This window comes from Stegostoma tigrinum, chromosome 38, assembly GCF_030684315.1.
Source record: "Stegostoma tigrinum isolate sSteTig4 chromosome 38, sSteTig4.hap1, whole genome shotgun sequence".
NCBI lineage: Eukaryota > Metazoa > Chordata > Chondrichthyes > Orectolobiformes > Stegostomatidae > Stegostoma > Stegostoma tigrinum.
The window spans coordinates 13,358,525-13,374,686 of record NC_081391.1 but is presented as its reverse complement, the minus strand read 5'-3'; the positions used below and the strand labels follow the sequence as shown (position 1 = coordinate 13,374,686).

The 16,162-nt window shown below is 46.3% G+C and overlaps 2 protein-coding genes across 2 annotated transcripts; both read right to left on the bottom strand.

Moving 5' to 3' along the window:
* Nucleotides 1-1,765: 1,765 nt before the first annotated feature.
* LOC132206477 (ferritin, heavy subunit-like) lies at nucleotides 1,766-7,311 on the bottom strand (the record flags this gene model as incomplete). Its single annotated transcript, XM_059640667.1, has 5 exons — nucleotides 1,766-1,885; nucleotides 2,571-2,657; nucleotides 3,121-3,246; nucleotides 4,744-4,890; nucleotides 7,249-7,311. Coding segments are annotated over 5 exons (543 nt in total), but the record flags the coding sequence as incomplete, so codon positions are not given.
* Nucleotides 7,312-9,557: 2,246 nt separating this feature from the next.
* On the bottom strand, nucleotides 9,558-14,288 carry LOC132206553 (ferritin, heavy subunit-like). Its single transcript, XM_059640761.1, has 4 exons — nucleotides 14,187-14,288; nucleotides 11,602-11,748; nucleotides 10,146-10,271; nucleotides 9,558-9,713 (listed from the first exon to the last, which is right to left on the bottom strand). The coding sequence occupies exons 1-4, from the start codon at nucleotides 14,286-14,288 to the stop codon at nucleotides 9,558-9,560; spliced, it is 531 nt and encodes a 176-aa protein (XP_059496744.1).
* Nucleotides 14,289-16,162: the final 1,874 nt, after the last annotated feature.

The following is a 16,162-nucleotide window of genomic DNA, read 5'->3' as shown; positions in this document are numbered from 1 at the left end:
TCGATGGTACAGCTCAGAAACTGGGAATTCAGATGCTGGGAATTCTGTCAGGAAGTACTCAACTCCTGAGTTTCCAAAACCTGCCCACCCTCAATAAGGCTGAAGTTGGGAGTAGTGCTGGAATTAGTTTACAATGTTCTCGCTGGAGGCAGCACCAACGACACTCAAGCAGCTCCATGTAACTCTGTCACCATCCTGACTTGGAACACTATCCCTGTTTGTGAATGAAAATCCCAGGAGCCCCTCCTCAGCAACAGCAGCAGCAGCAGCATCATTCCGGTCTCTCCGACACCATGTGGACTGTAATAAGCAGCTCATCACCACCTCCTGGAGTGTAACAGTTGCTGAGCACTAAATGTAGCCTTGCCATTGGCACACTCAAGATTGACTGTATATAAAAAGCATGCTGGGACAGGGTAGGGGGGTTCCAAAACTAGAGGGCACCGGTTTGAGGGGAGAGGGGCAAGATTTAAAAGGGGCGTGAGTGACAACATTGTCACACAGAGGGTGTTGCGTGTATGGAACGAGCTGCCAGAGGAAGTGGTAGAGGTGGATAGAATTACAACATTTAAGTGACATTTGGAGATTTACATGGAAAGGAACGGTTAAGAGAAAGATGGGCCAAACGAAGGCAAATGGCACTACACAGTTTATGAAAACCTGGTCTGCAAGTTCGGGCTGCGCTGCAGAGTCTATTCCCATGGCGTAGTTTGCCGCAGTGTATTCCTTTCCTTTGGTACTTTAGAATGTTTTGGCGGCTCAGTGCCAGGGACCCAGGTTCGATTCTCCCCCTGGGTGATGGACTGCGTGGATTTCCTCCAGGTGCTTGAGTTTCCTCACACAGCCCGACGATTTGCAGATTGTCGATAGTGAGCAGGGGCATGCAGGCTTGGTCGAATAACCATGGGGAATGTGGAGTTAAGGCAAAGGGGTTGGGTCTAAGGAGGATGCTGTTCAGAAGGTCTATGCAGATTTAATGGGCCTAATGGTCCCTTCCTGCACTTGAGGGCTACTGTAGCCTAGACTTATTTTCACCAAAAATAAATTGCTTTATGAGGTTGGAACAAATATGTTGAGTGCCTTTTGACTCAGCAGCACCGCCCCCCAGCCAACCTCGATGAAGGCTGCAGTGTACACCCGCTACAAAACTCCCTGGAACAATCCTCAGGATGTCTCAGATCGCCCCCTCACGAACCCATTATCTCTGACACCTTGAACGATAAAGGAAGCAGCCGTAAAGGAAAGTCAGCATCTCCATGTCTCCTCTCCCAGCCACTTTGCTCCTTCAATGTGATTTCACCCAATCAACCTGCATCAGGAGTAATGTTCACCATGGGGGAAAGCTCAGAGGAACCAAGGGAGCAGCTTAGTGCGCTCAATGCTGGCTTTAGCAACAAGAGCCAATCAAACAGCAGCATTTAACCAGGTGCATTGCTGTGTTATTCCCAGGTCCCTGTTATCCTGCTGTAAGCAGCAATGAGGCCCTACATTATAATCCAGTACAGTTCAGGTGAACGTCTTGAGCTGACTCCCAGGGAAAGGGGCTGTGGTGAATGTTTAGGCTGGTGGGGCACGTGGATAGAAAAGGTCGGGTGGGGGGAGGGCGGGGTGAGCGAAGTGGGGAGAAGCGGAAGAGAAAGAGCTCCAGCCACAGTTTGGGATGGTGAAACCAAAAGTAACAATACTGAGAATATAGTGTTTATTGGTCAGGGTAGGGCCCAATGGGGGAAAAAAAAAAGAGATATACCAGGCAGTCCAGATTGTTTCACACCTCTGCTGCTTCCGCCACCTGGATTGAAATCAGAGCCTGCTGGGCCTCTTCCTTTAGACCTTTGTGATCAGGAAGCTGGGTCAGTAGATAAAGGGCTGTCTTCACTTTTTGTTGCTGTCATCATTCAGGCAATAATTGAGTACGCAGGATGGCTGAGGCGGGGAAGAGATTAAGGGAAATGTGCAATTGAACACCACTATCCCAAATTCTATCAGGCTGGGTAGAGAAGTCTATGTAGAAGGTGTGGGAACTTCCTGTCACCAGAGGAAGACAATTGCTTTGAGCTACAGTTGAACCCACCATATCCAGGAGCGCACTAATTGTCCTCTAGAAGAAAGCCAATGCCACAATTGACAAATCCCAACCTTATCCTATTTGGAGGAAAAACACCTTCAATTTCCACAGGAATAACCTAAAAAACACTCCATCTAGTTACATTCTAATGTGGGGATAGTGAGCGATTCCGTGAAGGGTTGCCTCGTCCAATTAGAAATTGGACCAATCAAATGACAGAAAACGAACTGGCTTCAAGTAAGAGCTATCACCCAAAGTATTCAGAGCTCTGAATGATGGACAATAAGCAACATCAATGCATGATTTTATTCATTTCCATTTAGCTGGTACAGCCATTACATTCTTTGCTCCAAGTCCCTTCTCCTTGGAAGGAGACAGATTGCCCAGGTGAAGTGGGGAATGCATTCTGACCAAGCAGACAGTACTCCAGGCCACACTAACTGCTGTCCTCCAGGGAGAGCCTGTCAAACAGGTACTCTCCCATCCCATTCTCAGGGGCTCCCAGGCGCTTCAGGTTGGTGATGTAGTCCCCGAGTTGCTTGATGATCTCCACCTCCTCATCCAAATAGTGAGTTTCCAGGAAGTCACACAGCTGCAACAGAGGAATATGACAACTGGGTGCATTAACACTATCCAAGACAATTTCAGAATTCCCACTGAAAAACAGGCTTTACCATACTAGTTCCAGACAGCCCTGAAAATTTAGCTAACGCCTGGAAAATCTGTGTCGGTGATGACAATAGGATTTCAGCTGCTCCATCTTGCTGTTTGTGAAGTGGAGCTGAGTTGGATGGTGATGGACAATGATCATTCCACTGTAATGCTCCCAAGTGAGAATGGGAATTCAGTGGCCAATATCACTTCATCACTCCCAATGGATTGCCTTCCAAACTCCCATTTCACTTCATTTCTGATCACCATGTAACAACTGCTCAGCAGCATGGACCCAAAGTGATCAGTGCACACCTGTGAATTTCCAATCCACACAGACCAACCAATGAAGTGTTGCCCTGAGGGTATGGCAGGGATGAGAATGAGGAGGAGATGAAGCTTACATGAGGGTCAGTCTGGGCTGTGGCGAGTTGGTGTAGATCCAGCAAACTCTGGTTCACATTCTTCTCCAGATCCAGGGCAACCTGCAGCGCCTGCAGACTCTTACTCCACTCATCCCTCTCTGGCTTCTGAGGATGGAAAGAAGGACAGGTAAGCCTCAAACAACATCCCTGCAGCATGCATCAGGCCATTCTGCCCACTCATGACCATCTGAAGAGCATCCAACCTGGTCCTAGTCCCAGCCATGTAATCCTGCATTTTTCATGGCCTATCCTACCCTGCACATCTTTGGACTGTGGGAGGAAGCCTATGTAGAGATGTGGTGAACATGTAAACTCCAGAATTAAGCTCGTGCCCCAAGCACTGATGCATTTGTGCTAACCACCGCCATCCCTGAAGTCCTTAGGAAGAACAGATCAGTTATTTAAGGAATTGCTTTCACCTAGCCCTATTTGCTTCTTACGAAAGGAGAGTCAATTCACAACCAGGTCATAGTGGGGATAAGAGTTATGTTTGCACAGAATTGTCAGTGCCCATCTGATGGCATCCCAAGGAGGATATTCACAACTTAATCCCAGGGCTCGTAATGCAGTGGTACTGTCCCTAGGTTTGGAGCATAGGCCCAGGTTGAAGTCCCACTTGTGCTTATGGCTTCATATAGGACTGACCTGAATGATCAAAAGCATCACTACTATTTAATTCATTGAAGGGACAGCAATATGTTGACAATAAAGGAACCAAGAGAACAAGACTAGAGATATTTCAAGGATCCATAAGTGTAGACAGGATGGGGAAGGTGGCTTCCACAATGCCCTTCCCCATTTCTTGGGGCGCAGTACAGGGACTCCAGTCTTGTCACAAACTTTGCAGCATTGGCCATGCAAAGGTGGAATACAGTGTGGTGACCAGAGCCACAATGGCACTGGAAGGGTCACCAGGATGTTGCCCCAAGACTGAAAAATCCATTAAAAGGAAGATTAGATTTCTCACTCCAATCCCCAGAGTGAAGTCAGTTGAGATGTTTATGTGATGGCATTTGATTAGTGTGGAGTCTTGATAGTAGATGGGGAGTGTCTGCTATGAGGGGGTGGGGAGAAAGAGACATTAAGACCAGAGGGCACTGATGTGAGGAGTCAGCAGGTTAGAGGAATCCTTTGCCCAGAGGGTAGTGGAAAAATAATATGGGGGGGTGGGGCAGTGGGGGAGGCATCTACTGCTGCAATATTTAAGCAGCTTCTAGACAACTACCAATGCCATGGGGGCTGTAGACCAAGTGCAGTAAATGGGATTAATGTGGTTTGGTGTTTGTTGGGTCAGCATGGGTTGGGGGGGGGGGGGGGGGTGGGGGGAGAAGCAGCAGGTGGAGGGGAGCCAAGAGGCTTGTTTCTGGGATTTCTTTCCTTTTAGTCAAAAGGAGGGGAGCCAAACAAAACAGTTTTCACTTTCTTTCAGGACATGAAACCACACCATAAGCAGCCATTTCTCACATCTCCTCCCCACTGCCTGCTTTCTCCAACTCCAACCTTCACATCCTTTACCACATGTGAATCTTGTCACTAGTGACCAAAAACACCATGAGCTACTATTCCTGCACACCACACCACGCCCCCCTCCCAAACTCCAACCTTCACATCCTGGAGGAGGACTCTGCCTCCACGCTGATTCTGGAATTTCAGCAGCTTCTCTGCATGTTCCTGCTTCTCCTGGGACTGATGTTTGAAGAACCGGGAGACATGGGCGAGGGCAACAACATCCCGGTCAAAGTACGACATCTAGAAGGGAGATAACATGTTAAAGCCCATTAAACACATGATTGACCTCATTTCTCATGCTCAGAACTGGAGGACTGGTTTAGTCTAAAGCAAACTAATGATTCAATCAGCTGAAAATTGTTGACACCTTACAATGTTCACTAATGGTGTTACAAAATTAGCCAGCAGCTCCTTTAATTGGAGGAAGCCAAACAACCCCAGCTTCTTCCATGTAAGATGCAAATTCAGTGTTTTGGTTTGTAAACCCTGCTGAATTGTTTGGGCGTGTGGGTCTGGCACAGCCTAGACAGAAAAGCTGAAAGCACATTTCTGCCATCCAGCCTCCAGAACTGGATGGAAGTGGTAACTGAATAGGGTTTAAACAAGTGCCAGGAGCTGGAATGCAGGATGTGCACAGGGTCAGGCAACTTCAAGTCATTACATGTCTCCCCTGGTGCTAGAGTAGCATGCAGATGCTGGACATTAATATAGCTAGTAGGTACAGGTCTTCTGCAACCAATTGGATCAGATGTACTGTATTTTTTTTTTTACATAAAGCAGCTCTACAAGAGATGCTGTTTGCAGTATGCAGGAGAATGAGGGCGATTAGGAGAATCTTGGTGCTAAAGGAGAGCCTGCCCAGTGACAGCCTTTGGCTTGTTGCAGCAATAGTTTGTCACATTTGTTTATGCCATGCACTCAGGTTGCCAGAAGCTTGCAAAGCAAAGCATTAAAATTCACAACTGAAACAAGATCAAATGTTCAGGAGACCTAATGGTATCTGCAGGACTGTATGACCTATAGATTGACTTGTTCAAAGCTGGAGAGCTCAATTTAGCTTATTCCAAGAGGCTAAACTATTGTTTTCCCCACTCATTTCACTCACTTGTCAACTGAGATTCACAATCCAACAAGTTACTGCTGATTAGGAATAGTCTATTGACATCAAAAGAAGAAGTTGTTCTTTGGTAGAATCCTGGTGAGAGGTTAGTTTGATCCTCAAATACAAACTAAAAGTTGAAAAAGTAGTTTAAATGGGTAGTTAAGTTGTAGAAGGTGTAGAATAGTGGGGATTTTATTATCAGCACACAAGATTCCCTATTGAGTTGGGACAGTGGTCAGTGACTAAAACCCAACAATTGGTTCACTAGTTAAAGCTACTCCCACCTCCCAAAAAGGTAGTTATAGGGACTTTATCCTCATGTCCCTAGATAGGACTTCCTTCCAATAGGCACAAGCCCAGAGAGTGATGAATATTCTCCATGTGTCTGGAGAAGTGGAGCTGCAACGTGCAAGAAGCAGACACCATCCAGGACAGAGCAGCCCACTTCGTGGGGACTGCATTCACCACCTCCTTTCAGGGTCCATTATCTACCAGGTCCCCTGCAGCACTCACCAAGGGGACCTCAACACCTTCTGAACACATTCTACTCCTTGGAAGGGCACAGGGGCACCACCACATGGTGGGAGGAGCCAGTTTGTTTCTTTATCTGGTTAAATGGTAAAGGAAGAACATTTATTTCTTCACCTCTGGGTCAATAGCCTCAGCATGTTCCAGCAGCCCCCTTTGGGGGGGGGGGGGGGGGGGGGGTCAGGGGGGGCAGGCACCTATAACAAGTCAACTTTCTATAGGTTGTTAAGTGATGGATCAAACCCACTTCATTATATAGAGCACAGAAAGCCAAAATAATATTGGAGACCTACTTAAGCAGGGAGCAGCTTGTCTAACCTCAAGGACTTCAGTTCAGCTTAAAAAAATCTGATTTGTCAAATTACTACAACACCTTATTGTAAATACCAAAACCAGTATGTTTGTTTATTTACATGCACAAAACTAAAGCAGATACATCAAGGCAGATTTAAAAAGGTAGTTAGCCAATGGTTATCTGGATCAAAGCTTGACAGTAGTTTAGAAAATTATGGAGAGCCACAGCCAGTTATAGGCAATCACAGCCCTAAAAGGAATTCTAAGATAAATCACAAGATGCTTCACCCTCCATATATCATTGAGACAACTGGGGCCTCAGTTGCTGCATATCAGTATCATATCCCATTATCACCACATTTACGCTGAATCAAGAAATAGCTAAGAGAGATACAAAAAAAACAAACAAGTCTACAAGAGTGTTAAAGATAATGGGAACTGCAGATGCTGGAGAATTCCAAGATAATAAAATGTGAGGCTGGATGAACACAGCAGGCCAAGCAGCATCTCAGGAGCACAAAAGCTAAATGTGTGCTCCTGAGATGCTGCTTGGCCTGGTTGTGTTCATCCAGCCTCACATTTTATTATACAAGAGTATTAATCTAGTTTGTTTTAAAAAAAAACAGTTCACTTCATAACAGAAGTAACTCCAACCCCACAGGGACAGCACTCACCAAAGACTGATAGAGATAGGAGGCAGTGAGCTCCACATTAATCTGCTTGTTGACAGCAGCTTCACAATCCTGGTGATAGTTCTGACTGATCTGGGAGGCCATTTTGTGATAGAAACAGCTTTCCTTATCCAACAAAACCAAATTATAAATATAGAAAGAAAATCAGCTACACCTAAAATAGCAATGCCATTGGGCTCTATTTATACTCCAGGAGAAGACCCTCATTTTTTGAGCAGGAAATGACATCATCAGTGATGGCCAATCACTCTTGTTAATCAATTGATCAGTTGCCACGTCCAATCAGTGCAGGATGGGAATTGGATCCAGAAACCAGAATTGACAACTGGTGGATGATGGAATTGCTGAATGACCTTTGACCTCCTGTGCAAGAACAAATTGTATAAGTTTATCAAGCTGAAAATGAGAATAAAATAGACGTATAATTACCACTTTGATAAGACATTTGGACACTTATGGGGGAAGGAATGGCTTCGAGGAAGATGGGCCAAATGGCACTACAGAGTTTTGGAAACCTGGTGTGTAGGGACTGTGTGGGCAGAAGAGTCTATTTCCATGATGTACGACTTGATGACTGTGCAACTGCCTCCCCCTTTTGTTTGGTACTTTTGGGCGTGATGGGGGCTCAGTGGTGAGCACTGATACGTCACAGCCACAGGGACTCTGGTTCAATTCGAGCCTTTGGCAACATGAGTGGAGTTTGCACATTCTCCCTGTGTCTGCATGGGTTTCCACCATCTGCTCCGACTCCCTCCCCTAATCCAGTGGCCTGCAGATTAGGTCGATTGGCAAAGATAATTGCTGACAGTGACAAGGGGCATTCGGATTTGTTAGATTAGCCATGGGAAATGTGGGATTAAGGGAATAGGGTGTCCCTGAGCAGGAGGTTGCTCAGTAGGTCATTACAAATTTAATGAGCTGAATGGCATCTGCCCGCATTGAGGTATTCTACAGCAAAAACTAAAACTTCTTGTTGTTAGCATCGAGAGCAGACATTGGAATCCCATACAGATCAGGGGAATTCCATCTGACCTCTTGGTAAGTGGCTTCTGTGAACGGTTGGGCTGAATTTTCCCAGATCTGGGCTGGGCAGCTTGTTGGAGTGAATGCTGGGAGAGAAGTGGGGTGTGGTGGAGAAAGGAGGAGGAAGAAGGGGAGGATGCCACAGTAAAGACAATTTTGGATTGCTCTTGGGAAAAGCTCAGCCCCAGTGTGAACTGACTCCTTCTTGAGCAAAGATGGAGCGGTCTATGTTACTCAGATGGAGGAATGAAAAAGCCAACCCACAGTGAGTCCAGCCACCCTCCCTCAGAAATGTCAAGAGGGATTTAACCGGGTAGGGGGTGCAACTGCAGTTGGCTGGAACAAGAGATGGGGAGAAAGAGAAGGTCACAGGCCTCCAGTGCTGGTCCTGCTTTGATCCATAACCGGCTCCAAGATCCCTAGGCTACATCCACAGGAGACCAAAAACAACAATGCTGAGAATAGAAAATACTGGTCATGGTAGGGCCTCACTGGGGAGGTTACACCAGATGAGTCAAGCCTGTGTCTTTCCTAACTTAGCTGGTTCCTGCAACTGGATTTAGAGCAGAACTTGATATATCTACTTCCGCCAGCATTTTGTCAACTGATCCAGCCTCCAAATCACAGACTTGTCTTCCCATTAGATTATCGTCCGAGTGACAAATCTCATTGCTCGTGGTGACTGAGGGGAGGCTGCAGGAAGGGAAACCTGGCATTGAACGTAGATATCCCACATCCTATGGAATGGGCGTCTGGTTTATCCCTTCGAGCAGGTACGGGAACTTCCTGTCTCAAAAAGGAAGACAAGTTCTGATCGACAATTGAACCTAGAGTATCCAGAAGTGTACTAATTGACCTCTGGAAGATTTTCCACCCCACAATTGGGGAAACACCAACCTCATCCTACTTAGAGGGGAAAGTCTCGAGTCTCCTGTGTCATGAGAAAAAGGAAGTCCGTCTAGTTACTGTGCAATGATCGAGAGTGAGTAAATACATCCATTGAAAGGTTGTTTTCATGTCCAATTAGTAATTGGGTCAGCCAAATTACAGAAAGAGAACTGCCTTCAAGCTCAATAAGACATTTCCCAAAATATCCAGTGCTCTGAATGATGGACAATAAGCAAGATCATAAATGATTTTATTCATTTGCATTCAGCTGGTACAGCCATTATTCTTTGCTACAAGCCTCTTCTCCCTGGAAGGAGACGGGTTGCCCAGGGTGAAGTGGGGAATGCATTCAGAACAAGCAGACAGTACTCCAGGCCACACTAACTGCTGTCCTCCAGGGAGAGCCTGTCAAACAGGTACTCTCCCATCCCATTCTCAGGGGCTCCCAGGCGCTTCAGGTTGGTGATGTAGTCCCCGAGTTGCTTGATGATCTCCACCTCCTCATCCAAATAGTGAGTCTCCAGGAAGTCACACAGCTGCAACAGAGGAATATGACACTTGGTACATTTATACTATCCAAGACAACTTCACAATTCCTACTGAAAAAGACTGAGCCATAGCTAGTTCTAGACATCCCTGAAAATCTAGCTAACAGGTGGAGAATTTGTGCCAGTGAGGACATTTCAGCTGCTTCATCTCACCTTCTTAAAGATCTCCAAGTTGTATTGTATAGTGCAACAATCCCCAATTCAGCAGCCAAAAATCACATCAGCATTCCCACTAGACTGTAATCCAAATTCCTATTTCAGTTCGGTGTTGAGCAGTTTAACATTGTCATCATAATTATGATGACAAAGGTACAATGTAGCATCTGGACAAAGTTACGTCTGCGAATTTCCACTCCACAAAGACCAACCAATGAAGTTGAGGAGGCATGGCAGTGATGAGAATGAAGAGGTGAAGCTTGCATGAGGGTCAGTCTGGGCTGTGGCGAGTTGGTGTAGATCCAGCAAACTCTGGTTCACATTCTTCTCCACATCCAGGGCAACCTGCATTGCCTGCAGACTGTTACCCCACTCATCCCTCTCAGGCTTCTGAGGATGGAAACAGGAACAGTTAAGCTTCAGAATCAGAGACTCGCCGCAGCATGGGAGCAGGCCATTCAGCCCATTGAGTCTGCAATCAACCTTCTGAAGAAGATCTCAGATTTACCTGAGCCATTCGCACTGCAATTCCCCCATGGCTACTTCACCCAGCCTGCCCATATTTGGACTGTAGGAAGAAACCTGAACATGTAAGCACCAGTCATCAGAGGCCAGAGCTAAACCTGTGTCCCTGGCACTGAGCAACTGTGCCACCCCTAAAACCCACATTCATTACTTGTGAAGTGACTTCACTTTGCTCCATTTATCCTTGATCTGAAGCATGAAGTCATTGTGGGCTAGGGATTTATTTCACACAAAGTTCAACTGTTTGCACCAGTGCCCATTTGGCGTTTAGATCAGGACATTGACACCTTAGTCTCAAGGGCTCTTGAGGTAGAGTACCAATCTGCACCTTGCAGGCCAGGCATCTATGTCTCACCTGTGCTGGTGGCTTCATCCATGTCTGAGCAGGATGATCAGACATCACTACTATTTAATTCATTGAAGGGAGCAATGTGCTTACAGTAAAAGGGACAAGCAACAAATGCCCAAGTCCATCCCTCAAGGTTCAGCAAAGGTAGACAGAGTGGGGAAGGGGCTGACATGATGCTGGTCTCCATGATTTGGGGCTCAGTAGAAAGGATGAGTCTTGCCACAAACATGGCAGCATTGGCCAGACCAAAGATGGAATGTAGTGTGGTGACCAGAACCACCATCAGAGGGACAAGGTGGCACTGCAGGGGGTACAGGTGAGGGTCATCAGGATGTTGGCCCAAGATGGAAGCAAAAAAAGACAACAAAAATACAATGATGAGAGGGAGGTTGGATAGCCTGGGATGGTGATCTGATGGAAGTGTGGAAGATCAGGGAGGATGGACAATACACAGTCCCCATGGCAGACATGAAGACCAGATGGCACAGGTTTGAGGAGATTGGAGGACCCACCCACCCAATGGAGGGTGGGAGAGGTATGGGATGCATTACCTGAGGGGTCAGTGGAGGCAGTTACTCCAGCAACATTGAAGCCTAATCTCAACAACTTCTTCATGCCAGAAGATAGTCGGCTGTGGACTAAGTGCAGGAAATTGTGTTAATGTAGTTTGATGTTTGTGGGCAGCATAGACACGGTGGACAATAGGGCTTGTTTAGAAACTGCCTTCAAAAGAAATCAAACAGGGAAGCCAGGCCAAAAGAGGATTTTCACATCCCAACAGGACGCAGCACCACAAGAGCTGCCATTCTCTCCTCCACAGCTGCAACCCTCCCACCCAACTCCAACCTTCACATCCTGGAGGAGGACTCGGCCTCCACGCTGATTCTGGAATTTCAGCAGCTTCTCTGCATGTTCCTGCTTCTCCCGGGACTGATCTTTGAAGAACCTGGAGAAGTGGGGGAGGGCCACATCATCCCGGTCAAAGTAGGACATCTGGAAGGGAGATAACATGTTAAAGCCCATTAAACACAGCACTGACTCCAAATTCTAGTTCAGCCTTCTGCAGCAAACTAACTGCCTGGTATGTGAACATGTTTGAGAACCCAATGATGTCCAGCTGTCCAGCAGATCCTTCAACTGGGATCAAACAGAACAATCCCAATTTCCTGTTGGAAACTGGCAAAAGTTTGGCTTAAAACAAACAGTAAATTGCTCAGGCTGCCTGGCACAGCATTATAGCTCTTCTTGTATCCAGCCATGTTTGCACTCACTAACCTTCATTTGAATTGGACAAATTTAGAGCCTAAAAAACAGCTGAAACAAGCACCAGGAGCTGGAGTGCAGGCTATACTTGAGTAGCGGAGCTGCAACACTATTGCTCCTTTGGGGCTGGCATGGAAATACATGTTAGACACTGCTGTAACAATATAACCAGGAAGAAGCAAGGTTTCTGTGGCCTCAAAACCAGGGAGATTGAATGTACGGTATATTTTATGACTACAAGATATAATAGAGGCGAATGAGAGAAAGCGACAACAAGATAGTGCAAAGGAAAACCTACCCAGTAACTGCCTCTGGATTGTTGCAGTTATAGTTTATAGCACACTAAAATTAGTGCACTCACATCCAGAAGGGGGAGAACAAGGGTCACATGAACAAAACAAATTGAATCAAACTGAGGGAAGGTCAAATATTGGAGAGAAAGAACCAATGTGACCTGTATCTACAGATAATGGCTGATCTAACGTCACTAGTTAACACAAAGCTGGACAACAAAGTTTGGCTTATCCCAGCTGGCACCGTTCTGTTGTTTGTCCACCCACATGTGACTCACTTCCGAACCGAGATATTCACAATCCAATGCCTTGAGGTTTATGAAGGGCTATTCTTCTGATATTTGAAACAGGAGCTAAGAGTTTTGTTGTCGAGGAAGCCTGGTGGGAAGTTATTGTCTTCATGTAGAAGCAGTCAAACAAAATTTCTTGTCTGTTTAACGGGGTAGGAACAAGCTGTGGCAGGAGAGAATAGGAAGGATTTTATAATTGGCACACGTGTTCCCCAAGGGAATTGGGACCCTGGTCAGTAATTAAAACCCGTCAACTGGCTCACCAATGAAAGCTGTACCCACCTCCCAAATGGAGTTTATACGGGCTTCATCCATCTGTCATGAGGCATCTTCTTTCTAACAGACAAAAGCTGAGAGTGAAGAAGATTCTCCATGTGTCTGTGGAGGTGGAGCTACAACATTCAAGATGCAGACACCATCCAGGACAGAGCAGCCCACTTCATGGGGACTGCATTCACCACCTCCTTTCAGGGTCCATTATCTACCAGGTCCCCTGCAGCACTCACCAAGGTTACTTCAACACACACCTTCCAAACACATTCTACCCCTTGAGATACGATGATGTAGAGCTGGATGAACACATCAGGCCAAGCAGAGGAGCAGGAAGGCTGCTGTTTTGGGCCTAGGCCCACCTTCAGAAGGGTCATGCCCCAAGACATCAGCCTTCCTGCTCCTCTGATGCTGCTTGGCCTGCTGTGTTCATTCAGCTCTGCACCTTGTTATCTCAGATTCTCCAGCATCCGCTGTTCCTACTGTCTGAAACATTCTACCCATTGGAAAGTTACAGGTTCACTGCCACCTGGCTAAAGGGGACAGTTTGTTCCCTATCAGGATGGCATAGAGACTGGACCATGAATCTCAGACTCCAGCAGCTCGAGGGGATGCAGGGTGTGGGTGAGGGGGCAGGAGGCAAACATGGTTTGCAGAAGCTTCAACACGCCACACACTAAAGCAGATCAACTTTCTACAGGTTCAGGGATAGGCCACACCCATCTCATGATGAGAGTGCAAAATGCCAAGCAGGCCTCATCTGAGATCTACTTTAAAAAGTCAGATACCAGTCACTCACAGCCTAACCTCAAGTAGGTTTGCTCGGATTAGCCACAGCAGACTGCAATAGGGAATTATCATTGTCAATATCAGAATTGATATTTAAGTATCACCACAAAAGCAAGCAAATATAAAATCAGATACTTAAACCTGTCAGAAAGAGGGTAACTAGCCAGTGGGTGATTCTAGTCCCACAGTCTGATCAATATAATACCTTTCTGAAGTAACCCTACCAACATTTGGTAATCTTAGAGGGAATGACATCTACTGCCAATTCAAACACCAAACTGGCAAATTTCTCCAGGGACACTTCATCCTCCACATATCTCTGAAGCCCAACTGGGACCCAGCTTCAGAGTACATCATTATCAAACTCCATTGGTATAGTAACATTGCCCTTATCCTGAATTAATATTTAGGAAAGGACTACAAAACTCAATCTACAAAGAGAGAGGGTCCAGTTAATTAAATTCAAGAGAAACCATTTACTTCAACATCATAGATCAAGTTTTAACCCCACAGGGACAGCACTCACCAAAGACTGATAGAGATAGGAGGCAGTGAGCTCCACATTAATCTGCCTTTTGACAGCAGCTTCACAATCCTGGTGACAGTTCTGACTGATCTGGGAACTCATCTTATAAAGGAAAAGCTTGCTTTACTTTTCTCACCACCTGCTCCTGTTTTTGTTACTTTCAGTCATGGGCGACTCTGACGAGGCTGCACATCGTCCCCGTGTCTGTGTGGGTTCCTTTCCTCCCACAGTCCAGAGACATGCAGTTTACTTTGCAATGGCTGTGGGATAGAAAGATGGGGGCAAGAAGACAGGGTGTGTCTGAACAAGATGCTGTTCAGAGGACAGAGGATCAGTGCAGACTAAATGGGCTGAACAAACTCTTCCTGCACTGCACGGATTCACAGATTCTACAGCCAAGACTCAAGATTGTTTAAAATAAAACACTTTATGTGGTGGAACAAATACATTCAGTGCCTTAAAGACCCACACCTCAGTGAAGGCTGCAGTGTGCACTCGCTACAAAACTCCCTGAAACATTCCCCAGGATGTCTCTGACAGCCCCCACCCTAAACCACGATCTCTGACACCTCGAAAGATAAAGGAAGCAGCCATTCAGGAAAGTCAGCATCTCCAGTTCTCCTCCCTGAGTCACACTGCTCCTTCAATGTGATCGGGTGAAATCAACCTGCATCAGGAGTAACCCTCCCCGTGGGGGAAGCTCAGAGGAACCAAGGGAGCAGCTTAGTGGGCTCAATGCTGGCTTTAGCAGCAAGAGCCAATCAAATGGCAGCATTTAACCAGGAGCGTTGCTGTGTTATTCCCAGGTCACTATTATCCTGCTGTAGGTGCCATTAAGTGCATCCAGCTCAGGTGAATTTTTTCAAGCAGACTTGGGCTGAATATTCCCAGCTCTGGGCTGGCCGGCCTGAAGTTTATTACTAGGCGTGGTGGGGTTTTTGACCAAGACTTGGCAGAGAGCAAGGAAGTAAACTGAGCAAAGCCACATTAGGACAGCTTTGGATTACTCATGGGAAACGGTTCACCCCGTGTGAATTCTCTTGTCGAGCTACAATGGGTATTTAATCCACATCCCCGGGGAGAGCAGCACATATTCCTCAGGCGAAGGAACAAATGAACTGGTCACTGTGAGCAACTGCTGATGGCTGTCCTGAGGCAGGCAGTTGGTGGCGGTGGTCAGCAGGGCACACGGCTGGTCTTGGCTTGAACCTCAACTGGCTCACCGAGAATCTTAACTGCATGTGTATTCATTGTACGTGCTGTGAGATAATAGCAAAAAGTGATTTTCCTGCCCACAGGCCCCAACCTCAAGTTCTCGGATGCACTCTCAGCACAAAGTAATAAAAATGATTGGAGTAGAATAGACCAGGTGTGGCAGATCCCAGTTGCTAAGTTTAATATTATTGCTCCCAGCATTGCTGGCTCCTCCACAAGGCTAGAGAGGGGGTCGCTGATGGATCTCTTCCCTTAAGCTCTTGTTGAGGAAAGCTGAGCCAGCCAGCACATAATTTATGTTGGCATCAACTTGTGATTTCAGTTGACTTTAGCATCAGTCTAGGTTGGTGGAGGTTGACAGGGAAGCTATTGCTATGCAAGCTAGACATGAAAATAAGCATCCAACAGCCCTGTTTCTCTGAAAGTGGGTGTCAAGTCTTTCTTTTGCACATGCAGGCGTGTTTTCTCTTTTGAAAACAATACAAAATTTTAGCTGCACGTGTATTCATCATTCCTGGGTGTGAGATAATAGTACAAAGTGATTTTACACCCCACAGGCCCCAACCTCATGCTCTGGCTGGAGGAATAACTTTGATTCATAACAGAGGAAGTTCCTCGGGATTTCCGAGACTGAGGCGGGGGTGTGTTGGAGAGAAGACCAGGGAAATATTTTGTCAAATTATTGATAATTTCATTAGCCAAAATTACAGGCTTGAAGCTCTCAAAAGCTCTTTAATATCAAGGGTCTCAATGATGGACAA